The sequence below is a fragment of the Syngnathus typhle genome, linkage group LG21, assembly GCF_033458585.1.
Source record: "Syngnathus typhle isolate RoL2023-S1 ecotype Sweden linkage group LG21, RoL_Styp_1.0, whole genome shotgun sequence".
Lineage (NCBI taxonomy): Eukaryota > Metazoa > Chordata > Actinopteri > Syngnathiformes > Syngnathidae > Syngnathus > Syngnathus typhle.
In genome coordinates, this window is record NC_083758.1 from 5,315,169 (window position 1) to 5,340,093 (window position 24,925).

The 24,925-nt window shown below is 44.2% G+C and overlaps 2 protein-coding genes across 2 annotated transcripts; both read left to right on the forward strand.

Moving 5' to 3' along the window:
- Window positions 1-62: 62 nt before the first annotated feature.
- pik3cg (phosphatidylinositol-4,5-bisphosphate 3-kinase, catalytic subunit gamma) lies at window positions 63-6,425 on the forward strand. Its single transcript, XM_061269009.1, has 24 exons — window positions 63-233; window positions 716-935; window positions 999-1,170; window positions 1,232-1,494; window positions 1,571-1,657; window positions 1,731-1,831; window positions 1,902-2,071; window positions 2,241-2,428; window positions 2,501-2,608; window positions 2,672-2,750; window positions 2,819-3,233; window positions 3,299-3,397; window positions 3,459-3,594; window positions 3,945-4,010; window positions 4,097-4,240; window positions 4,299-4,380; window positions 4,439-4,542; window positions 4,614-4,760; window positions 4,837-4,927; window positions 4,991-5,121; window positions 5,297-5,408; window positions 5,481-5,638; window positions 5,703-5,784; window positions 5,866-6,425. The coding sequence occupies exons 2-24, from the start codon at window positions 723-725 to the stop codon at window positions 6,063-6,065; spliced, it is 3,348 nt and encodes a 1,115-aa protein (XP_061124993.1). The 5' UTR covers window positions 63-233; window positions 716-722; the 3' UTR covers window positions 6,066-6,425.
- Window positions 6,426-10,158: 3,733 nt separating this feature from the next.
- On the forward strand, window positions 10,159-23,884 carry ano2b (anoctamin 2b). Its single transcript, XM_061269010.1, has 23 exons — window positions 10,159-10,570; window positions 12,168-12,542; window positions 14,522-14,620; window positions 14,696-14,838; window positions 14,984-15,038; window positions 15,106-15,157; window positions 16,105-16,160; window positions 16,226-16,338; window positions 16,403-16,537; window positions 16,605-16,765; window positions 16,837-16,919; window positions 16,978-17,076; window positions 18,792-18,866; window positions 18,941-19,142; window positions 19,208-19,319; window positions 19,385-19,442; window positions 19,511-19,611; window positions 19,678-19,817; window positions 19,896-20,048; window positions 20,338-20,390; window positions 20,915-21,093; window positions 21,493-21,598; window positions 22,056-23,884. Exons 1-23 carry the CDS (start codon window positions 10,547-10,549, stop codon window positions 22,410-22,412), a joined length of 2,931 nt encoding a protein of 976 aa, XP_061124994.1. The 5' UTR covers window positions 10,159-10,546; the 3' UTR covers window positions 22,413-23,884.
- The last annotated feature ends 1,041 nt before the right edge of the window (window positions 23,885-24,925 follow it).

Genomic DNA, 24,925 nt, shown 5'->3' on the forward strand with positions numbered 1-24,925 from the left:
CAAAGATAAAAACTAATCAGCAGAATTATTGTGTTTCCGAAACCGCCTTTTATTTTGAAGGAGTTGCAGGATGTTGCTAAGTTGTCGGGCAAAATTAGCAAATCACCACTTTACACCGGCAGCGAGAAAACGTTGCTGAATCTTTTACAAGAGTTTTTTTTGTACAGTAATGTTCACTATTCGCCTCATTTTAATGCCGAATCTTGGGTTGTTTGCTCCCTTTGCATTTCTTGGTGAGTTTTCCTTCTCGACTTCCTGCCACTTGTACCGTTATAACTTTCTTGCGTGCCGCTTCCCCTTAAGTCGTGCCGTCTTCTCTCAATATTTTCTCAATGAGTTATTTTGTGATATATTAGTTTGACAAATTTGTCAAAACTATGTGTAAGGTAAAACAAACGTGTCATTTTGTGTAGTATTGCATTCACACAAGCTTCCTGTTTTTGGGGGAAAAACCAACCCCCCCAGTCATTACATCCTGTTTATTTAAATAATAATATAAAATGGCAATAGAAGCTTTTAAATTTTCGTTTCCTGTTGCTTACACTTTGGTGCCTATTTATATTTTGCTTCATTACATAAATGCTCCAAAAGTTTCAACCTCTCTTTTGTCCATCAGCTTTTCCAAATGGATTTAAGTCTGGGTTGTGGCTATTCTAGAAAATGTAAAAAATGATTCCAGTCAAAATAAATTTGTCCCATTTTATCGCTCCTCAAGCTAGGCGATGGAGGAGCAGCCCGTTCAGTCGAGTCAGGAAGAGCAAGTAGTGTTACGAGAGGACAGCAGTCGGCGGAGACGAAGGAAAGCCATCACGTCGTCCTCCTGCGCTTCCATGGATCACGTCGCCGTGGAGTTCATCCTCCCGACACCCACGCAGGGTGGCGACCCCCCTGACTCGCTGCAACTGGAAGTTGCGGGAAACTGGACAGTGGAACAGGTTGCTCATTGTTATTTAATTATCCATTCAACTTAAGGTGATTTTAAAATTCTCTCCTCCCAGGTGAAGGCTCAGGTTTGGCTCAATGCAGTGACCTCCAACCTGTGTCCGGAATTCTACCAAAGGTTTTCTCCAGACCACTGCATACTGCTCTACCAGAAGAAAGGCAACACGTGTGAGATCTACGACAAACACCAAGTTTTCCAGACATTGGACTGCGTTCGCTACTGGAGAGGTTTGTTTGATTCTTAATGATGAAACCGCGTAATAAAGGTTTTAATTTTTTTCCTCCAAAGCTTTGAAGAAGGACGTCGGCCGGATCAAGATGGTCCCTCGTCCGCAGCCCTCGGATCCGACCCTCCAGTACCAGCGCTTCCTCAACTACCTGATCGGCTACGACGTCACCGACGTCAGCAACGTACACGATGACGAGCTGGAGTTTACCCGCAGGAAGTTGCTGACGCCGAGACGCATCGAGTTGTCGGGACGCGACGCTAAGCTTTACTCCATGGACCCGTGGGTGACACCCAAGGTGTTGCCGGAGCACCTTTTGGGAAAGGTCTGTTGAATTTTTGGACTCTGAGAGCCACAGAAAATTAATCTCTGTTCTTGGGCGGCTCTTTTCGTCCTCTCAGGTCACCAACGGCCACGTCCTGGTGGTGATCCACATCCACTCAGCCAGTCACACCATCAAGGTGTCCATCGACGACACCCCAGCGCAGGTATCGCAAAGCGTTCCGCTTCATCGTCTCGATTCGCTTCTCCATGTCTCACATTCTTGTCCGTCCAATGCAGGTTTTGTCTTGCTTCTTCTCCAAAATGGCAAATAAAAGAGGCTTGCTGGGGATCCCCGACAGCTCCTGCGAGACGGATTTTGTGCTACGGGTGTGCGGCAGGTTTGTTAAAAAAATCCAGTCGCCAATCGACTCGGGATGGGATGAGTTAGTCGGGTTTGCTTTTGAGCAGGGAGGAGTATTTGTATGGCGAGAACCCGCTGCACAACTTCAACTGGATCCGTCAGTGTCTGAAGAATGCTGAGGAGATCCACTTGGCTTTGGAGACCCCGCCAGACCCTGAACTGGATCTGGTCCGTGAAGAGGACTGGGCCCAAGTGGATGATTGCACTGGTGTTGCAGGTCTTCACAGTCCTCGATTTAAAAAAAAAAAAAATATATATATATATATATATATATATATATATATATATATATATATATATATATATATATATATATATATATATATATATATATATATATTTTTTTTAGTGAGGGTCAATTTTTGTCATTTTGGGTGTTTTCCCAGGCACGCACGAGCAGCTGACCATCGACGAGAAGGACCACGAGCGAGTCTTCACCGTCTCCATGTGGGATTGTAACAGGAAATTCCGGGTGAAGATTCTGGGAATCGACATCCCGACTCTTCCCAAAATTCCCGACTTTGTGGTCTACATTGAGGCCAGCATCTTTCACAGTCAGCAACTTCTCGCCCAGGTGGAAAAACATTTTTTTGGGTGAAACAGAGAGCTAAAAATTCAATTTATAAACCTCATTTTTGTACTTAAGGAGCGGACGACTCCCAAAACTTTCAATGAAGAAGTGTTATGGAACTGCTGGTTAGAGTTTAACATTAAAATCAAGGATCTGCCCAAAGGTTCTCGTCTCAACCTCCAGGTAATCTATTTGAATCATTTTAATATGGTCCATATTTTCACTTCCATCATATTTTCATCCCAGGTGGTGTGCAGTAAACAATCCCAGCCTCCGGCCTCCAAAAGTTCTTCCTACCAGGACAACACATCGGGAAGTCACGACGGTAAGGCCGTCTGAGATCCCGCCGCCGAACACTCCCGAAGCAATCCTCACCCGTTGCCGTCCGTTAAGGCAAGACCAAGAGCCGCCTCTTGTACTACGTCAACCTCCTGCTGATCGACCACCGCTCGCTGCTGCGCCAGGGCGAGTTCGTCCTGCACATGTGGAAAATGCCCGAGAAGAGCGAGGAGAGCAGCAGCAGCAGCATCAACGCCGACAAGCTGACGTCAGCCACCAACCCGGACAAGGTTTCCTCCATGGCCGTCGCCATCTTACTGGATAAGTACTGCTACCCCGTGGTGCTTCCCAAAAGCCGCGAGCAAAGTCGGGACGGCGCCGACGGACCCGAGCGAGGTCAAAGGGAGATGCCCAACCACCTGAAGAAACAGTTTGCCGCCATCGTGGCGACCGACCCCCTGCATCCGTTGAGTCCTGAAGACAAAGAGCTGCTCTGGCATTTCCGACACGAGTGTATACGCGACCCCAGGTACTTGGATAGGGGAACAGTAGTGGATTGAAAAAGTCTACACACCCCTCTTTCAACCCTGTTAGGGCCTATCCAAAGCTGCTGTCGTCAGTCAGGTGGGGGAGACAAGAAGACGTCCTGGCGATGCACCGCCTGTTGGAGCGCTGCAGCGCATGGGACAGCAGGTAAGAAGCGCCGTTCATATTTGTCACTTTGTTTCTCACGATCACTTTTGACGCACGTCAGCGTTTTGGACGTCGGCTTGGCCATGCAGCTGCTGGACTGCCACTACTCTGACGCTCAAGTTCGCTCCATGGCCGTGAGGAAGTTGGAGACGCTGGAGGATGATGACGTGCTGCGATACCTTCTGCAGCTTGTTCAGGTTTGTTTACTGCCATGTGCTTCCTTCATTTTCTTTTAAAGAAAAAAAATGAAAATAAGACTGAAAAATATGATTTAAAAAATAAAATATGTATAAATTGTTATTCAATTATATATATTTTTATTTCCAAACTTCTTTTGCCATTTGTTAATCTTAATATTTAATATTTAAAGTTTTTTTGATTTATTTTTACTTTTATTTTGTATTATAATTTATTTCTTTTAAATCTTCATATAATTTTTAAATTAAAATTTTCTAATATTTTTTTCTATTCATTTTTATTTTCGCTTTTATTTATTTTTGGGATTTTGGCAGTTGTGGTCTTCCATAAGCAGTGTGTTTGTGTGCAGGCGGTCAAGTTTGAGCCCTATCATGACAGCGCCCTTGTCAGATTTCTGCTCAAAAGAGCTCTTCGGGTAAGCAGGATTAAAAATACATCACATATCTTCTACAGTTAAAAAAAAACAACAACAATGGCACCGTGTCTATTTTTGCCTTTCAGAGCAAGCGTATCGGCCATTTCCTCTTCTGGTTCCTCCGCAGCGAAATCGCCCAATCCAAACATTACCAGCAGAGGTTTGCAGTCCTCCTGGAGGCCTACCTGCGAGGGTGCGGCGAGGCCATGCTGCAGGATTTCGGAAAACAGGTGCGCAAATATTCTCCACAAACACACCACTGATTAATTAATCGCATCTTTATTCTAGGTGGAAGTGACCGAGGCTTTGCAGAAAGTCACCCGAGAGATCAAGACCATGTCCCCGGACAAATATGACGTCACCACACAAGGTTGGTTTTCAAAATGATGCTGAGAGTGTTGCAAATTTAGCAAGAGTGTGTTTTGCAGTGGTGGGTCAGATGCGTCAGAAGCTGGAGACACTGCAGTCGTCCGGTCTTCCGGAAGGTTTCAGGGTCCCTTATGATCCCGGACTGAGAGCCGGACGCCTGCTGGTAACGGAGACGCGCTCTGTCGAGACTCGCATGGGATTCCTGACTGAATGTTTCTTTTTTTTTGGGTTCAGATCGAGCAGTGTAAAGTGATGGCGTCCAAGAAGAAGCCGTTGTGGCTCCAGTTTGAAAGGGCCGACCCCACCACTTTGTCCAAGGACCCCATTGGTATCATCTTCAAGCACGGGGATGATCTCAGGCAGGATATGCTCATCCTGCAGGTGGCGGACAACCCCCCCCCCCTCTTGTCAATTTTTTTTTCGTATGTTAAGTTTTGTGTTTCTTATTTCCCGCCAGATTCTGCTGATCATGCAGTCCATCTGGGAGACCGAGTCTCTGGACCTGTGCCTGCTGCCTTACGGCTGCATCTCTACCGGGAACAGGATAGGTCCGTCATTCTAATTTCATGAATGATTTCATTCCACGTTTCATCCCTCAAATTGTCTCTCAGGTATGATCGAAATCGTGAAGGACGCCACCACCATCGCTAACATCCAGCAGAGCGTCGTCGGAAGCACCGGAGCTTTCAAAGATGAAATCCTGAATCAGTGGCTGCGGGATAAATGTGTGGGCGAAGACAAAGTATGATTTTTTTTTTTTTTTTTGTCTTCATGTTTGCCTCTCACTGTTAAAAGGAAGTCGCAAAAACGACCGACAGGAAGCGGTCGTGAGCTTCGGTGGTTTCCTGTCACACAAGCTACTTTTAGACCCGCTGTCGCGTTTTATGAATTACAATTTCAAAGTTGTTTTTTTTCAGTTTCAACAAGCCGTGGAGAGGTTTTTGTATTCCTGTGGCGGTTACTGTGTGGCCACCTACGTCCTGGGCATAGGCGACCGCCACAATGACAACATCATGATCACTGAATCTGGTAACCACGTTCAATTTTGGCTTTCAAACCAAACATATCCATGAGAATCGTTTTGTTTTTTTTTTGCCGCAGGGAATCTCTTCCATATCGACTTTGGTCACATCTTGGGGAACTACAAGAGCTTCATGGGGATCAGTAAGGAGTGGGTTCCCTTTGTCCTCACGCCAGACTTCCTGTATGTCATGGGAACGTCGGGAAAGAAAAGCAGCCCCCACTTCCAGAAATTCCAGGTGCTTCAGCCGCAATTTCTCACATTTGTGCACTTATTTCATGCTCCTTTTATTTGGGGATCAGGATGTATGCGTGAAAGCTTACCTGGCTCTTCGCCACCACACCAACCTGCTCATCATCCTCTTCTCCATGATGCTGATGACAGGTGCAGAATGCCTTGTGCTGTGTTGGCCACTAGAGGGCGGTATAGTGTGCTAAAATGAGTTGAAATGCAATTTCCTAATAGGCATGCCCCAGCTGACCAGCAAGGAGGACATCGAGTACATCCGCGAAGCGCTCACCGTCGGCCGTAGCGAAGACGAGGCGCAGCGCCACCTTCTGGACCAGATTGAGATTTGCCGGGAGAAAGGCTGGATGGTGCAGATAAACTGGTTTGTTCACCTGGTGCTGGGGATCAAGCAGGGGGTGGAGAAACGCTCCACATGAGGAGGAAAAATTAGGCAAGATGATTATAAAAACAACAATACTCATGACATGCTAAACTACTTGCTGGTTTTTTTAGTGATTTAAATTTTATTGGGTTTTTCAGCTTTTTACAGGAAGCCTTTCTCTACCTATTGAACTCCATTCTTAGGCGTTACTGCCCTCTAGTGGTGTTTACAACACACAGCACTTGTTCCAGTACAGTATTGGATTTGTTTGTTTGGTTCCGAAATGCTTTCAAATATGTTTGAAAAATATATTTACTTACATGGGCTCTCTCAGAGACATGCAGTCGGGGAGGCAGAGCCTCACCTGCATCAAAATAGTAAAATAAATTGTTAATTAAAACCCTTTTCAATTTTAGTTATTTCTCCTTTGTATTGATGTTCTGTTTTCATATTGCTTTATTAGTATAAGATCTGACCACAAGAGGGCGCACTGTGACATAAGACTGGCCTGTCAAGCATCCTACTTGCATCCCTCTCATCTCTTCTTCCTCCCTGTCATCATTTCTGCCATCTCTTTCCATCTTAATCATTGACATTATTGTTTCAGGCGATGAGTGGGTGCAGGTGGACAAGCCTGACGCCCTTTCTTCTTGTTTTCTTCTCACTCTGGCTTTGAACTGCAAATGGATTTGTCAGTATAGGAAAACAAAAAAAAGCCTCCTCGCCCCTCAGCTCTTTATGGCTCCTTAAAGCTTTTTAGCACGCCTTCGTGACTTGTGTGGAGGCTGAAGCGATTCGCTGAACGCAGACAACTGTGAATGGTAATGCAAAAAAAAAAAAAAACACTTTGTTGTTCTTCATTTGTGATTTCAAGCCTCATGGTAATGGCACAAATCCAATATCATGGTCACAATATTAGGAAGAGCACATCCTTGTATCTTCTGAAATGGTCTAAATGTGCGAGTTTCAGGGAGCAAAGCGGTGCGAGGTCTTCTAATCTATCTGGTTCCTTTCCAGGAAACTGTGAACCAGATCACACAGCAAGGGAATTTGTGTGTGCGTGCGCGCCAATGCGACAATGTCAGTTTCGAATGACTTTGCAGCACAAATTCGTTTCAAACTATCGGCCATTTTCGTACTTGTCTTGTGGTTTGTAAAAGAAATACATGTAAATGAACATATAATATTCTTGAGTTCAATGGTGATGACCCGTGGGTGTGATGCACTTCTATTTATGTTCAATGAGATGTACGTTTCTTTGAATTTGCGGATTGCTTGTGTGAAATTTACATGGCGGATGAATATAATTGTCATAACGAGTACAGTCGTATTTTTGACGGATTATTGCAGCGTTGTACTCTGACGCAAAACTCAAGTGCGTCTCTGGAGCTGCGATTTAGTGCCATCTAGCGTTGTCGTTATGAACTGCAACTATAATTTACCATATGAAAGGCTGACGTGATGAATTGTTTTTCATATTTCTTAGTAGGTCGCCTTTTTTGACAGGCCTCAGAATTCTATTTTCTCAATCAGCTTCTGACTGGTCTTGTTTTTGTGGAATATTTTTAGACAAGCAGGGGGTGCTTTCCTGCTGTATGTTGCCGTGGGAACTGTCAGTCAAGTCTAATTAAAACACACCCACTCGCTTCTCATCAGAGTTTGCCAAAAGACTTTTTTTTTTTTTATTTGCAACTATGATTTGATAGCACTATAAATAAAACCAAACACATCTTAGCCAATAAGTTCCATACATGTATTAATGAACAAAATTGTCTGGAGATGTCCAAGCTTGACCTTTTCACAGCTGTCAATTACTACTTATAGCCGTTAATAATTAAAATGTAATGCCCTGAACATACCAGAACCAGCTGTAATTGGATATTGAACATGGAGGTGTGTGTATGGGTCTATCTGTGTGCTGGTACCACATCAGATACCCTTACTGACAGAATGTCTGGGTGCATGCGATTGGATGCTCAAATAACTAGGCTGAGATAAAATGGGGAAATAAATATATCATCAATATAGTAACAATGTGCCTTCACTCACGAGTAAATCAATGAATTTTCTGCAATTGGAGTCCCTCAAGGTTCAATGTTGGATCCCCTTCTTTTTTTTTCCTATGAATGAATTTGCAACATCTTTGGATATTTTGTGATTGACAGTATGTTTTGATTTGTTTTATGCATCATGTTTAATTTGCACCTTTGGACTAATCCCTTTGTGTTTGTGCACATCAACAGAAGGCCAAGTAATTAATGCACACAAGAGGCCCCAATAATCTTTGCTTGTCTCTGCATGGTTGTAATTCCAAATACCCAATCAGCCCGGTGGTTGTCCCACGCCCCCGTCCGTCCCACTAGGCCAGTTGGAGTCTAATCCCGGCCGAGCTAATCTTCCACTGATCTGCTGAGTTTGCTGGGTTTCCTCTCACCTGCTGGCCACAACATGCCCGACTGATTTACTGAGTGGACGGAAGATGACTTCCCGCCGATCGCCCTCCTCTACCTGGACGGGTGAGTGACACATTAGCAACCACCAAGCTACCGCTATATGCAGATAGGGGAAAGATTAATGCATCTCCAACTATGTAATCGTCAAATCTGATTGCGTAAAAGCTAAATATCCCTCTTGACACATATCCCGAGTTATAAACATATGCACGAGGGATATTCTCTAAGCCCGTCCTCGGGTATTTCAAACTGGCGACCCTCCAGTTGCCAGACCTCCTTCTCCAGCATAACCCCAGGCTGACTACCACATGCCAAATGAGCCGTACAAGACTGTAAAAAAGTCATCTTGACCTTCTGATTCGCATTTCCCGTACATTGAAGTGCAGAACGGACGACTCAAGCGACGCTAAAGAGTGAGCTGTCCAAGGTACTGAAATGAGAGCACAGTAAGATGCCCGGGTTTGTTACTATGGCTACAGATGGCTGTCTCCCTAAATAACCGCTCGTCGTACGTAACCTTATTATTAAAAGAAAGGCTATTAGATGGACATAAAAGAGAGCAACTCTTTTCTAGAAGCGCTTTTGGCTGAGTCTTGTCATAAATAGAAATACTAGAGAGCCTACAAATACATTTATACAGCAGGGTGTGCACACTATCGCAACCCTGTCATCCAAGTTGTTTACAGCCCCTCTTGAAAATATTTCAATGTTCTCTTTGGCTCATTATTTCACTGAAACCGGCCATTCGAACAGGGGGTGTGTAGACTTTTTATATCCACCCAAAGAGCTTTCATAACTAGACTCGGAATCTCGTTCAAGCTTTTGGAACGAGATGTTAACATGAGCTGAATGATGAATTTATTTTTGTGTGAAGCACATAAATCCGCTTATTTGCTTTTTCCAGGATGTTGGACAGGACAATTCGTGAGATGATAATGCACATTTGAATCAATACAGCTGAATCATCCAAGATGCTCCACTTTCAGTTCAGTCTTTTTTCAGAGTCAACTGTACATTGTGCACATCAGTGCTTAAAATACAATATCTTCATTTTTGTTTTGGTCGAAGAGTCACGGGGGAACGGACGAGGCTTCACGTCGGTGGCCACGGCTCTCAGCGAGTCCTCGTCCATCCACAGCGACACCTTGTACCACCTGACCAGGGATGTGGGCCTGGAACCCGTGTCCTACAGCATCCTGGAAGCAGAACCTGACAATGAAGAAGCTCAAAGCCTACTTAAGGTGACTAAGTGATGCCTGGGGGGCGTCAAAGCACTTTTTAATTAAGTGAAACTCCTCCTCTAATCTCAACATAGTTACATTCCAGACAATTTTTTTTTATAATCAATACAAGAGCTGCATTAACAATTCAAAGAGTTAATTTCCAACATCCACAGTTCCGAGGTTCGATCCCGGCCCTCCCTGTGTAGTTTCATGTTCTCCCCGCCTGTGTGGCTTTTCTCCGATTTCCTCCCACATCCCAAAAACATTGAGCACTCCAAATTACCCGTAGGTGTGAGTGCAGATGGTTGTTCGTCTCTGCGTGTATCAGTTCAGGGTGTCCCGATGAGATCCCAAATATCCGAACGGAACTCTCGGTATGCTGCAATGCACTTGTGCCAAAATACAAAATTATAGTTAGTGCAGCTCTTGAATTGGCTTGGGGCAGGTGTTCCTAATGAAGTGGCTGCTAAGTGCACTCACTTTACAGATTGCCTTTTTCTCCCCCCCCTCCCCTTTTTTTTTTTAACTATGCACACAGTGCCAAACGCTGCGCACGCAGCCCGCGCACACACACACACACACACTCAGACACTCATCACACACTCGCTAGATGGATGCCTGCTCTCGTGTGCGGATCATGCTCCCGCTACGCGCTTCTCTTTAGATCTGAGCCGAAGCTCCTGTAGGATTTGGCACCATGAAACCTGTTGCAACGGCACGGCGGACTACGCGGCGTGACCTGTAGTGTCGTTTTTGGAGGGATGGAGGAGGAGGCGGCGGGGATGAATTCGGCTGCCTTTTTGCCAACTTTTACTCATCGTCTCCCTCAACTTGTCTGATTGTGTTTGAAGCGTCACAGCATGCAGACTGATGACAAGATCCCAGTGAGTACAGCAGCTTTTTAGTTTTAGATCTGCTCCTACGCTTTGACCGATGAGCTCTTGTTATGTGTGTGCTAGTAACCTGCTTTTTACTATTGGTAATCTATTATATAAGGAGATGAAGGAAAGCTATTGTAAAAAAAGCAAAACATTCTCCCAGATGTTAACTTATTCATTGTATATTTTTATTAATAAATTAGCCAATTGATCAATTATCATTTTATTCGTTCAAATATCGGCTTTACCCTCAATATCGCTCGGGCTTTAATTTAATATCACGTCCGATTAAATTTAAACAACCAAAGCAATCACTTTTTCCTAAATAATGCTAGCTTGACGCTAACACATAATGGGAAATAATGGGAAAGGCTAACGCATAGCATCTCTGGGGTGGTATAGAATGGATATTTGAACACAAACCTCAATATAGATAGTCAATATAACACTCGCAGGTATATATTCTTTATCCTCTGCGAAGAATGACAATTTACTGAGTCAGGGAACCCTGTTCCTCCACCCCCACGATGAGTATTTTTTATGCTAATCTTCTTTTCTTCTTGTTTTCTTCCTTTTGTGCTTTTCAATACACATCACATAATATGCGGAGGTGTTCCTTCCACCCACGTAGGCAGCAAATATTTGGAACGCTTTTTCCTAACGTTGCCGCTAATCCACCGGGGGACCCAACACGGCACGTGACCGCGTTTGGATGGTATCCAAGGGAAACACCACGGGTCTGTGTACTAAACAATCCCTAAAAAAATAAAAAGGCTCCCCCATTCTTTTGGACACCTAACTGACGTTTGGGGGGGAAAAAAAAAAAAAAGGCCACGCGTGAGAGAGAATGTGCATACCTCACTCATACTTTAGAGCGGCTGTATTGTGCAGGGGAGTCTTTGTGCTGTGGTGTTGCTCTCTTTTTATTGTCTTTCTGGTCCTCACTCCGCCTGTCAATGTGTCCCCGTTGGCCACAGTTGTTTGTTTTACTCTTCTGACCATCTGCCGACAAAATCCAGCAAATATGCGCTTTCCTTTATTTCTCACAAAGCTATTCAATGCTAAGCTTGTTGGAGTACAAAAATGAATAATTATCATTCTAAATTCTCACAAGAGAAATATGCAAAAACATCCATAAGTGAAATCAGCAGTAAAATCTCCCAGCATGCTCGGCGGCCTATCGAGCCTTCCCTCTTGTGTCCTCAATGTTCCGTCTCCTTCCAAACAATCCGTCTAAATAAAGAATCCAAGTGGCAAAGGCCACGCGACTGCCCACTCTGCCACGAAAAAAAATTCTCACTTCAATGTTTTTGAGAACCTGCCAATAGCCACTTTGTGCCGACGTAGCCGTCCGTGCTCAAGTTCATTCAAAAGGGTTACGTAAGCTTTGCTTTTCATTTGGGGGGGGCGGGGGGCAAAATCGGCTGCTGTAATTGATACAAAACAACCACACTCGGAATTTGTTTCAAGTGACGATCGTTTACACTATTTCGTTCCGTCTATTTATTGTCTAGGTTAATTCTAGCAAACTAATGATTGGAATATTTTTTATTTATTTTTTGGTAAAAATTTGACATGTTGTCTTATGGCTTCTCTTCTGCAGGTTGTCAGTTCTTCGTCAAGCCCCCAAGACAACGGCGAGGGCCTCCACTTCTCGGACGGCCGACGGAAAGTCGACTACGTCCTGGTGTTCCACCAGAGAAGACACGCCTCCGTCCGCTCCCCCGCCAGCACCTCGGTTTCCCACGACCGACTCTCCATCGTCTCCAACGGCAACTTCCCACAGGGCTCGGACGGCAAAGGCGGGGGCGGCGTGGTGGGTGGGGAGGCCGTGAGCGTCGGCGAGGTGTTCATGGAGCTGGACAGCGGAGAAGCCAACGAAGCGGCCGAGCCCGCCGACCACGAGATGCATCTGATCAGGCAAGAGTTCGAGGCCAATCTGCTGGAGGCCGGCTTGGAGATCGAAAGAGACAAAGAGGTGAGTCTGATGAAAATAACCTAGACCTCAAAGATTCATTTTAACAAATGAAAGTAACTATTAAATTCACTTGTAACAATTTTCATGGTAACCATGGCAACACTGGTGCTCACAAACATGAATCATTCGATATTTAGAGGCTCGTGAATAATCCTAATGTCATTATTATTATGAGAATTATAGCGGTTTGCCAACAGTAATGAAAGTCCCCCCAAAAAATGGTGAAAAAAAAAAAAGCGAGCCGGGAAAACCATCTGCCTCAACTGGTCCGATTGCCAAAGAGAGCGCGGATGAGGGGGAGGCATGAGAGAACAATGTGCATAGTAATAGTAGAGTAGTAGTATGACGTGCAAGGGCGAAGCGCTGTAAATGATGACTGCAGCTACTATCAGCGAGAGAATCCAAACATTCCAGATGGTGGGAGGAGCCTGCATCGTGAAACACCCCCGCAGCGTAGGCCCGCGAAAGTAGGGCGCCAGTCACGATAAGCCTGGATCCAATTTTGGTGCTCACTTTTGTTGCCAGCGTTTCACAAATGAATATCTATTATATCAAGGTATTAGCATGGAGGCTAAATGCTAACAAACAGTGACAACAGCACAGGTGTCGTTCTTTTCGCAACTTCACCATCTCGCTTTTTTTTTTCGATGTTGAGCTCTTCACACCTACGGCGCCTCAGTCATTTTCACAGTCGACGTTTCCTTGACTCCCGCCTCTCTCTCAGCGTCACGCTGGCGCCCAAATGATCACCCTCTCCTATATGAGCCTCCCCCCCTCGTCCTAATTCCCCCCCCCCCCCTACTGAGATAAAGAGCTAATTGGAAATCCCTCTACTAATTAACCTTCTCCAGACTCAAAAGTATTTATATCTGCTGCTTTTTGACACAAAGCGAGGGAAGGAGAGAAAGAGGGCAGGAGAAGGTGAACGTGATGATCTTTTCGGATTAAATTAGATACTGAAATCAAATTAAGTTGTCCATTTTAGTTTTTTTTTGCGACGGGTGTATCGAGAGGGGTAGCGGGTCGGAAGATAATGAAACACAAGAGCAGCGAGAGTGGCAGTTGAATGAGGCGGCCTGTCAATCAAGCCGCTGAAAGCGTCGCCCCGCCAGGTACAGTCATAAAGACGAGGGTGGGCTGAAAGATCTCGGGGGCGTCCAAGTCGAGAAAGGGAATCAGGTTTCTATCGTTTCTATCACGATCAAGGTCCGAGAAGTGTAACGTTACCTGCATCGGAGCGACAAACAATATGGCTCACTTTGATATTCACAAATCAGTCAAGTACTCCATCCCGAACGCATTACTTATTTGCGAGCTTGCAAATGCTCCATTATTCCGTCGAGGGACGGGTGAGTCATTATCGGCAGAGCGGGACGTTATTTAGCATGCAGTGTTTTTCAGGACGTGATGATGTTGGACAAAAGGGCCAAATTATGTGCCAGGAACAGGCTGTACCGTTAAGGAGTGTTGAAAATGCAAATTCTCGCCAAAGTTAATGTGCGATTAGGGACGTGGACGGAATTGCTTACGCCGGCCGGGATGACATTTAAAATAGGTCGGATAATGGACTGTTATGTCAAAATTTAAAACGGAACAGCATTTTGAGTGTCCTCAAGCAGCCATTTGGAAGATTTAATGAGCAATTGTTGTCGCCGGCCCAATTAAAGTTTATTCTCAACCCGACATAAACTGCTTAATGCTAATGCACAACAACATAGATAAGCTAACAAATCTATGTTGTGATTTTTTTTTAAACTGCAGCTCATTGAGACACTTATTTGTGAAAGTCCTCTTTATTTAAGTCTGCATCTGTGTATTATTCTGCCACCTAGTGGCAGAGATGCATATCAGACAAAGTAGCCAGGAACGGATTAATGACCTTCTCATTCATTTCAATGGCAACTGATGATTTGAGAGTCCCAGAATGAATTTAACTGGTATATCTTACTATTTAATACTACTTGACTATTTGTTTTTAGGTGAAGGCTCATGGTCTGAGCTTCACCCGCCTCCACGCACCCTGGCCGGTGCTGTGCAGGGAGGCGGAGTTTCTCAAAATTAAAGTCCCAACCAAGACGGTATGCTGAGTTCCATACGTACATTCAATTCTGTACTTGGTAGTTCTGTAACACATGGTCCAATGTGTCCATCAGCGCTACGACATTAAAGAGGAAAGTGCGTTAAGCAGTAGCGTGTGGAGGAAGCTGAAACAGCTTTTCCAGCCCAAAGTACGCCCTCAGGACCATGGACCCACCAAGTTCCTCACCCATTGCTTCTCTCGGGACAAGCTCCACCTGTAAGACCAAAACCACACACACACACTTCTACTATAGTGTTATATGATTGGATAATTTTAATTGCTGCCATCTAGTGGAAGCATATCGAACTGCAGTACATGTCGTTGGCATAGATAGAAACGATTCATGCGTGGTGGTTGTCAGGTACAACATCACATCGAAAGACTCCTTCTTTGACAACGCCACCAGGGGGCGCATCGTAAGTGTTACGCCGCATCAAATTCCTAGTGAGAATTCAATGTTAATCCAATGCGTGTTGTGTTTAGGTGTACGAAATCTTGAGGAGGACTGTTTGCGTACGAAGCTGTCAAACCATTGGTAAGGAACCATACTTTTGTTTTCGACGCTGATAATGCCAAATACCGTATTTTCCGGACTATAAGGCGCACCGGACTATAAGGCGCACCTTCAATGGATAGCCCGTTTTAAAACTTTGTTTTTATATAAGGCGGACCGGACTATTAGGCGCACCACTAATGCATCATGTCAGATTTTTAATCCAAATCAAATCATTCTCCATTTTATCTTTTTTATTTCGACTTCAACAAATTACTTTATAATCACAAAATAATGATCCATAGTCTTTTCGATTCATGATTCATAGTCTTCAGCGGGCCACTTATGATTGATCTCATGACACAATGCTTCAGGACAGTTTAAATTTAGGAATTTGGTCCATATATAAGGCGGAGTCGGCTTTTGAGAAAATTTTAGGTTTTTAGGTGCGCCTTATAGTCCAGGAAATACGGTACTCAAGTAGCAGTGGTGTGCTTTGGCTTTCCCATCGTGGCAGAAGGTGTCGCCGGAGGATATTGCGCAAATTGGAGACCCCCCAAAAAAATGCATCGCCTTAACCTAATTTCCTCTTTGCCCTCAGATCTTGCTTGATACATTTTGCCGCCTAAACACACAGAAATCACCCCCCCCCCCCTTCCCCACAGCCTCTTGTTGCATCCCGTCCACCCCGACAAGTGGGTCACGCAAAGCCTCAAGAGTGCGTTTTAGGTTCATTAATAGCCCAGCTCATCACGGCGCAGTCCTCCCCGAGCCATTTTATCGTTGACTTGTCACTTTGATGAAAGAGGACCTGTCGGTTTGTCCTCCTGTGTGCCGCTGTCCGCAGGTCAGGTCATTTCTTCCGCCCCCCCTGGAATGGACTAAATAGGCCTGACACTAAATAACCCCGGTTGTGCATACGACAAAACCCGCGGCAGCTCTGCTTCCCTTTTTCACCTTTGACCTGGATCGACATTACTCTCCCACAGGTATCACGACATTGATAGCGAAGGGCGTCTACGACTCTGCCTTCCCTCTTCACGATGTAAGTTTTGGCCCCACTTCATCAACCGACCCGACCCGTCTGCTGATTTTTGTTTCATTTCGCAGGGAGATTACAACGCCACGGGCCATCCCGAGGAGAGGAACGACCGGCAGATTCTCCACGAAGAGTGGGCCCGATACTCGGCCTTCTACAAATACCAGCCCATTGATTTGGTCAGGTAAGTAGATGACATTTTTTTCTTCCATGATTTGCATCACCAATCCGTTTTTTAATATTTACAGGAAGTACTTTGGAGAGAAGATCGGCCTCTATTTCGCCTGGCTCGGCGTCTACACTCAGCTTCTCGTGCCAGCCTCCATCGTGGGAATTATCGTTTTTGGCTACGGGGTAGCGACGGTGGACACAAACATACCCAGGTGAGTACATGGCCGCGAATTGGCCATTTACGTATTTGCTTACTCTTCTGGTTTCTCCCCCCCCCAGCTTGGAGATGTGTGACGAGCGTTTCAATTTCACCATGTGTCCCCTGTGCGACGGAGCCTGCGATTTCTGGCAGCTGAGCACGGCCTGCGGCACGGCCAGGGCCTCGCACCTGTTCGACAACCCCGCCACCGTCTTCTTCGCCATCTTCATGTCACTGTGGGGTGAGCGTCTCATCAAATTCCCCCCCCCCCCCAAGAAATACAAATTAATTAGCATAATTCCCCCTACGTAGCCGTGTTGTTCCTGGAGCACTGGAAGCGTCGCCAGATCAGTTTAAGCTTCAGTTGGGATCTGACCGGCATCGAGGATGACGAGGTAGCGACGCAACAAACGCGCCGTCCAGATGACCCGATAAATCCTCCTTCCCCTCCAGGAACACCCGAGACCAAAATACGAAACCATCCTCCTCCAGAAGAGGCAACGGAAGCAGAAAAACAACAAGAAGAAGAAGAAGAAGAAGAAAAAGAATCAGGTAGTGGGATGAATTCAACGGGGACAGTTCATTAGGTACAACCCAAGCAAATTCTTTGAACTGCTTATCTTAATAATATCAGAGAATGATCTAGATTGTCTCTGAATTGGGTCACTCCATTTCCCCGTTGGCCCACATACGGGTTACGTCCTTCTGTCACATCCACATGAATACATTTCTATGCTAATGCGCCGCTCAACACCTTGTCCTGGAAACTGAAACGACACGAGCCAAAAATGTCCCATGTGTTCCCGCCATCTTTGCGTGTGTGTGTTGGTGTGAGACGTATCCCTCCGTCCTGCAGCCTGTCAAGCAGGAAGATGGGACAGTGACAGGGAAGGACAGATGGAGGAGAAAACTGCTGTCTGCCCTATCTGCAGGACCACCGGTAACCCCCCCTCCCCGATAAAAACGACCCCCACCAAAAACCTCCCTGCTCCTCCTTCCACTTCCTTTCATTTCCTTTCCTGCACACGGTGGCCTATCTGTTCTTCTCTTCCTGTTCCATCTTCTGGCTACTGCGCTCACAGGTATTGGATAATAATAATCATCCATATAATAATAATAATACATCCATCCATTTTCTGTCATAATAATAAAAGTAATTATATGATCAAAATGTGAAAATCATAAAAAATTGTACCCAAGTAAATTAAATACAACTGAACTGCGCTTAGGCAGTTATTCTTTCGTGCACCACAAGAGGGAGCCAGCATGCCACTTGTGGCAATATAGCCTGGAGTTATTGATTTTTTTTTTGGGACTAGTATTGGGGAGGAACAGATTGACAAATTAAATATTTAGATTAATGGTAGTTTATTTTCATTTCATCTTTTTTTTCTCCGGTTTAGACTTTTTAAGCTAATTTTGCATGTGAGCATGAACAGCTGGTCCTCCTGTTGACTCGCCTGACTGGCTCAATGCCGAACCCGACCGTGTCTTCAAGGTCTGCGCACTAATAAAAGCAAATGGAGCGGCCGCTTTATATAACATGACCCAGTTGTGTCAGTATTCATCCGAGATCTTTCGGATGTCGTTCCAACTGGCCGGTACTATCCGGGGAAATTATTCTTGCCCTCTATGTTCCGTTTGTCAACATTCAGCCAAAGGTTTCTGTCGTTTCCGCTCAATTTACACGTTTTTACACTCGAAAGCCGATCAGGATGACATAAATTGACTATTATAAGGATTTCTTTTTTTTGCCTGATTGGAATCTAATTATGTATAATTTGATCCAACACAAATTTGGTGCATTTTCAATAACATCAAATCAATTCTGTACATTGATCTGGCTTCTCAGTGCAGGGTCTGATTTAAAAAACAGGAAAGGACAAAAAACTGATTTAAAAAATAATAATAATAATCGAGGGATGGTGAGAAACAGCGGGAGGGCGGCTAAGTGGGAGTGATGCATGCTGGGCAGGAAGCCAGAGGTAAGATTAGTGACCGTCACTATGGTGACACGCATCTCTCTCCTCACACTTTCATTCCACGGGACGAATGAAATGCGGATGAAAAAAAAGTGATTTTTTAAAAAATTGATCCAAAAATGACAGCTTTAAAAATAAGGATGAGTCGTGTCAATTGGCCTTTTTATTATCCGTTGCCGATTTATGCAAAAAACTGCATTAATTCAATACGTCCACTAGAGAGAGCTAGAGATTGTCTTCAAACGCTCCCAAAGTAGTAAACGTGACCTTTATCTTTCCTGTTAGGTTGCTATCGAGAAGTTAACCTGGAAAGACCGCCTTCCTGGATATTGCATCAATGTTTCCTCCATTCTTTTCATGGTGAGTCCAATTGTTTTGATTTAGTCCATGTGTGAACTCAGAGCTGATGACCCCGTTTCTATCCGTGCCCTCAGTTCGGTTTGACCTTTTCGGCCGTTTTCGGGGTCATCATCTACCGCATCACAGTGTCGGCGCTGATGGCCATGAGCCCCGACCCGGAGACAAAGTCCAATGTGCGCGTGACGGTGACGGCCACGGCGGTCATCATCAATTTGGTGGTTATTCTCATCCTGGATGAAATCTATGGTGCTGTGGCGGTGTGGTTGACAGAGCTTGGTAAGGCTCCCGGCGAAAATGAAAATAGCTGTAGATACCCTGAACTCTAATTTGCCGTTTTGCAGAAATCCCCAAAACGGAGACCAACTTTGAGGAGCGTCTCATCCTCAAAGCCTTTTTGCTGAAGTTCATGAACGCGTACGCTCCCATTTTCTACGTGGCGTTCTTCAAGGGACGGTACGTCGCTGCTTTCCGGAATATCCCACCCACCCATAATTGCATTAACTCCCAGCGTGCTTTAGGTTTGCCGGTCGACCGGGAAGTTACGTGTATGTCTTTAATGATTATCGAATGGAAGAGGTGAGCGTGGATCTTTGACGTCAATCAACCCGATGGAGAGTTCACACCTAAAAGTGTGTTTCCTTCAGTGCGCACCGGGGGGTTGCCTGATCGAGTTGTGCATTCAGCTCAGCATCATCATGCTCGGGAAGCAGCTCATCCAAAATAACATCTTTGAGATTGGCATCCCGTACGTACGTCGAAGCGCTTACTTTGAATCGCATACAGGTACATTTTCCACTTTCCATCCCGGCAGGAAGTTGAAGAAGCTAGTGCGTACGCTGAAGGATAAAGGAGTCGAGAAGAAGGAGGAAGATGAGAAACCTCCTCAGCAGTGGAACCTGGACTACGCCCTGGCTCCCTTTGAGGGCCTCACGCCTGAATACATGGAAATGAGTGAGGCAAACTTTGAAGGCACACCACGAGCCGGGATTGGTAGGTCAAGCTAACCCAAATAATTGTTTTCTCCCACAGTTATCCAGTTTGGCTTTGTCTCGCTCTTCGTGGCCTCCTTCCCTCTCGCGCCCCTTTTCGCCCTGCTGAACAACGTCATCGAAATCCGACTGGACGCCAAGAAGTTTGTGACTGAGCTCCGCCGGCCGGTCGCTGCCCGCGCCAAAGACATCGGTAAAATCGATTTACGCATCGTTTGTTTTAAATGACCAGTGATCTTGCAACTTTACAAATCCTCACAAATGAATATTTAATCAAATAATGTCATGTGACACACTCCAAAATGTTGGAATTATTTAGTTTTAGTCAGGTATTTTCTTCATCTACCACTAGAGGGAGCCCTTGTGGTATCGCATTAAGAATATCTGCGCTACATTAAATGAAGTCTACAGTTCACTTTAATTAAAGCAACCTCCATTGATTTTTTTTTTTCCCTTTAACTGATTTTCGTTTCTTTTTTTAGGTATTTGGTACAACATACTAAGTGGCATGGGAAAATTCTCAGTCATAATAAATGTAAGTAAAGGAAATATGTCTTATTTAACAATGCATTTTCTTAATTTTCTTTTCATACTATGCTGGTTAGCTTCCCTCTTGTTACCGTGGCAACATCATATCTCTTATTTCTTCTTTAATAGATGTCAGCTGACATTAGACAAGCTCATTATGATTGTAAAAGGAGATTTCTGGAGTATCAATCCAAACAACCGGCGGGTTCTGGTCATGCCTGGAAGTGACTTGCATTTAGAACTCCTAATCCTACTCAAGCCTAGAGCGAGCTGCCATCTGATCGATTGAGATATGAATTCCCCTGTCACGAGCGACGAGGGGGAACTGGCCTCACTGAAATCGATTATCTTCTTTTTAAATATCTTCCAACCAGAAGAAAATCCCATCGGACCGGTTATTAATAAGTGAAAGCGGAAGAACAATTGTTTCTTTGTTCCACATTTAGAATAATATTTCTCTAAAATTCCGGGGGAAAAAAAACATTCTGGAACCAATCGTCTATAATTTTGTGATCTTTTCACTCTCTGGAGGCTTTTGTGATATCCTTCACGTCGGACTTCATCCCTCGCCTCGTCTACCAGTACATGTACAGTCAATCGGGGACCATGCACGGCTTCATCGACCACACGCTCTCCTACTTCAACGTGTCCAACTTTAAACCCGGCACGGCGCCGCACAATTCCGACCACGCCGATGTCTCCGTCTGCAGGTAAAAACAAAGACTCTTGTGAAGTGCCGACGAGATGGGGCCACAAACGATGCCACTATCTCATAATCCCTCCAGAGCCAAAGGGCACACGGATTCTGACAGTTAACCCTTATTACGTAACAAATCATGACGGCAAAAGAATGCCGGTCTTTGTGCCAGGGCATGTTTCAAGCATGATGCACGGCGCCGTGAAATTGGCCATTAAGACCCCCGATAAGGGTCCGAGTGTTGCCAGTGACGCCTCAAGGCTCCACGCCTTAGACACTTTGTTTCTTTGTCCGGATAGCTGAAAGGAAATCGGTCATTTTGTAGATGAGATGATTCAACTCCGTTGTCCTTGGAAGTTAGTAAGAAACAGAAATGCATATTTTCAAATTGTCCCCCCCCCCCTCCCCTCAGGTATAAGGACTACAGGGAACCCCCTTGGTCTCCAGATGCGTACCACTTCTCCAAACAGTACTGGAGTGTCCTGGCGGCGAGGTTAGCCTTCGTCATACTCTTTCAGGTAGGAGCCCACGCATCGAAATGTCTGGATTGTTTTTGGGGAAAACAAACAAAGGGGGAAAAAAAACGATATTTCACATCGTCAATGGAAACATTTTCTTAACCTGGATCTCATTACAGTGTTAAGGTGTCCTTAATTAAACCCAGCACACGCGTGTGAGTCACTCGCAATTTATTTTAAGCACAAAATAGCCGTGATGGGAAACATTCAAGATGTCTCAGTGAGTTAAGTTGATTTGATAATGAGAACCTTCCCTATTTGTGCATAACTCGTGCGGTGAGGGCTCCCTCTAGTGGTCTGTAAAGGGATTACCGAATTAAATGTTCAAACTCATTTTCCAGCGCTTGAAATTTTATTTTTAAATCGAATACAGTATATTTGTTGACTGGAGTTCAGTTTTATTTAACTTTGTTTCCAAGTCTGCTGCATAGATAAATTTTGTGGTGGCCTCCTGTAGAACCTGGTGATGTTCCTCAGCCTGGTGGTAGCCTGGGTGATCCCGGACATTCCCAAAACCATCGTGGAGCAGCTGAAGCGGGAGAAGAAGCTGCTGGTGGACCTCTTCCTACGAGAGGAGAAGGACAAATTTCAGCTCATCCAGAGCCTCTTCGCCAAGGACGCTCCCGTCCCTCCGGCCGGCCATGTCCTCCCCCTCCCGGGGCGCTACAACACGCTGCCCCAGTGTCCGACTCAGGCGCCAGATGACGACGACGGAGGGCCCAGGGCGAGGTGCAGGGCGGCCAGTTTCGGCTTATACACCAGGAAGGTCCCCCCGTCACCCAGAAACGAAAATTCCAGACACACAGCTGTGTGACATCTCGACAAGAATGTCATGTTTGGGTGATGCCTTCCTGTAAATGCCATTTTGATGTCCTGGCGTGAAAGATCACTGGTTTTGTCCTTCCTGCTGACCGTTTTTCTTTTTTTTTACTTCAAAATGGAGCTTCCCGCTTCATTGCGTAGACAAGCAATAATATCGTTATTGGCTGAATAGCATTCTAAAAGAGATTGTAGATTACACAAATAGATTGATCCAGAATTAAACAGTGATAAAAATATAATTGTACTTTCCAGGCTCCGGGGTTGGGAAGCTCAAATAGCTTCAAATAGCCCCAAAGTGTCGATTGTACCTTCAGGGACAACAAACGGACTCCTACTTGGAATGTAGTCCTGTTCTTTTTTTTTTTTTCTCCTCGATAAATGAATGGATGGAAATCGTTTCTCGGTCCACTTTTGGAATATTTCTGCTTCACGTGCTTAATGATGCTCTTTGTAGATATTTATTTTCAACTCGTAGCAGACGGAACATCAGATTCGATAGACTTACTGTACGTATTGTTAGCGAAAGCTCGTTTCCTGAAAATGCAAATTGTTTCCATTCTCTGTTTACATTGAATGTTTCAAGTTTTTCCATTGCCAGTAATTATTCCTCGGGTACATTCGCAGCCCTCCATGTTTGACACATGCCAATTTGCTCAGAGTGATATATGATGTAATGTACTTCCTGTTTTAGAAAAACAATCTTATTTGTTGCAGCACTGAAACTGAGCACAGTCCGACTCATTTGAATCCACGCACAGAGAAACTCACATTCAAGTCAACTGTTTTTCCGATTTTGAAGTAACCGAGCATTTACTTTTGCTGATTACAGTGTTAAGTCATAGCTGCTGTCATAACATGCTGCAAAAATGTCATTTGTGTTTTCAGAGGCCTTGTACATGCTCTTTGTTTTTGCCATGACAACATCTGTGTGCTCACGTACTATCCAGCAGAGGACTGTTAAATTATTTATGTATTTTAGATTGACTTAAAACGAGCAAATTGTGACCGTGGTACATTCTTAAGACTACATACATGAAATACATAATTGTTGGATGTCTTACAAAAATAATTTGAACGCTGTCTTATTATGTTCTTTTTTTTTCTATATCTCTTCTGCCTTTCTGTAATGTGAAGTCCAAATAAAAGTATTAAATGGAGGACGGTTAAAATGGAGAGAATAAAAATGAAAGGATGTACCCTTGGCAACCCTTTTCATACATTTTTTAAGTACGTTTTGTTATTGTTTGTCGTAAATTTTATATAGGGGCTAACTGTTCCTAAAAAAAAAAGGTAATGAATTGTTTTTCCCTTTTTTTCTGTTCTTTTATTGATTGTATTTTGTCATTTTTAAAGGCACAATGACGACTCATGTAACCCTCACAAAAAATAGACAATTCAAGAATTAAGCAGGCTGAATGCGAAGATTATTGTGACATGCTTTTTTAATTTTATTTAACATACTTTTCCCATTTTTTCCCATTCCACGTTTGCCTGTTTATACGTGCAGGTAGCCTTTCACCTGTGTAAACTTGACAAAAAAAAGTTTTTACATCTCGGATCATCCACTTAATAATGCATTAAGAGTTTGTAAATATCGAATAAAATATGGCATATCGTGTGTATTGAAATTTCTCTGAATAAGCTACCAAATTCTGGCTGCCATACTGAGTTACAAGATCTCTTAATTTTCCTGAACGCACCACTGACATCATTTCCTGTTTGATTGATTGACAGGTCTGATTGGTTACACCTGCGTGCGGAAACGTCTTCATGTGATGCTGTCAACGATGATTCCCTTACATTTATCAGCAAGTATATAAAAAAAAACAGATTATTACTTTTATTATTTGTAAAATGACATTTTAGACAAGTGAACAAGACAGTTTTTTGAGAGAAATTCCACCGCTTATATTTGTATTTTGTAAGAAATCCTGTTTGGGTAAACGGTCGCCATTTTGTAAACCCCGAACGTACTATTAACACAAATGAGGAAAATACAACGATGTAATTAACACTCATACTAATAATTACAAGTGTGTTGATGTATTTGTAGTTGAATAATTACTATTCATATTTTTGCCCCATTGCTTACACTTTTGCTATCATTCGTTTCCGCTTCCTTTTGGTATAACAGTAACGTGAAACCAGAGACATTTTGATTATATTTGTATATTTATCACCAGCATTAGAGTAAAGTAAATAGATAGTATGTGATATACTTAAAAAAAAAATCTTTTTCTGATTTGACACTTTTCAAGGACAGAATGAAGGCAACCTGGAAAACTTCAAGCTCAACCAACTGGAAACAGATCAGTCAGGTAAGCGCCATTCCAGATCGGTTTCATTTCTCACTAAAAGGGAAAGATAATATACCATACCATTTTTTCAAAAGCACCGGAACATTAATCAGTGATTGCGTGCGTGATGCTTTGAAAGAACTCGAGAGAACACAATACCTCCTTTAAAAGTTACAACAGCAACAAGCTTGATCAAGATTAGACAAAA

Excerpts from the sequence above, each read along its gene's own strand:
- pik3cg (XM_061269009.1), top strand. The coding sequence starts at position 723 with ATGGAGGAGCAGCCCGTTCAGTCGAGTCAGGAAGAGCAAGTAGTGTTA. Across the intron at positions 2,751-2,818 it reads CACATCGGGAAGTCACGACG|GCAAGACCAAGAGCCGCCTC; the intron begins GTAAGGCCGTCT and ends CCGTCCGTTAAG. Across the intron at positions 4,011-4,096 it reads TGCTCAAAAGAGCTCTTCGG|AGCAAGCGTATCGGCCATTT; the intron begins GTAAGCAGGATT and ends TTTGCCTTTCAG.
- ano2b (XM_061269010.1), top strand. The coding sequence starts at position 10,547 with ATGCAGACTGATGACAAGATCCCA. Across the intron at positions 16,920-16,977 it reads CCGGCATCGAGGATGACGAG|GAACACCCGAGACCAAAATA; the intron begins GTAGCGACGCAA and ends CTTCCCCTCCAG. Across the intron at positions 21,094-21,492 it reads GCCGATGTCTCCGTCTGCAG|GTATAAGGACTACAGGGAAC; the intron begins GTAAAAACAAAG and ends CCCTCCCCTCAG.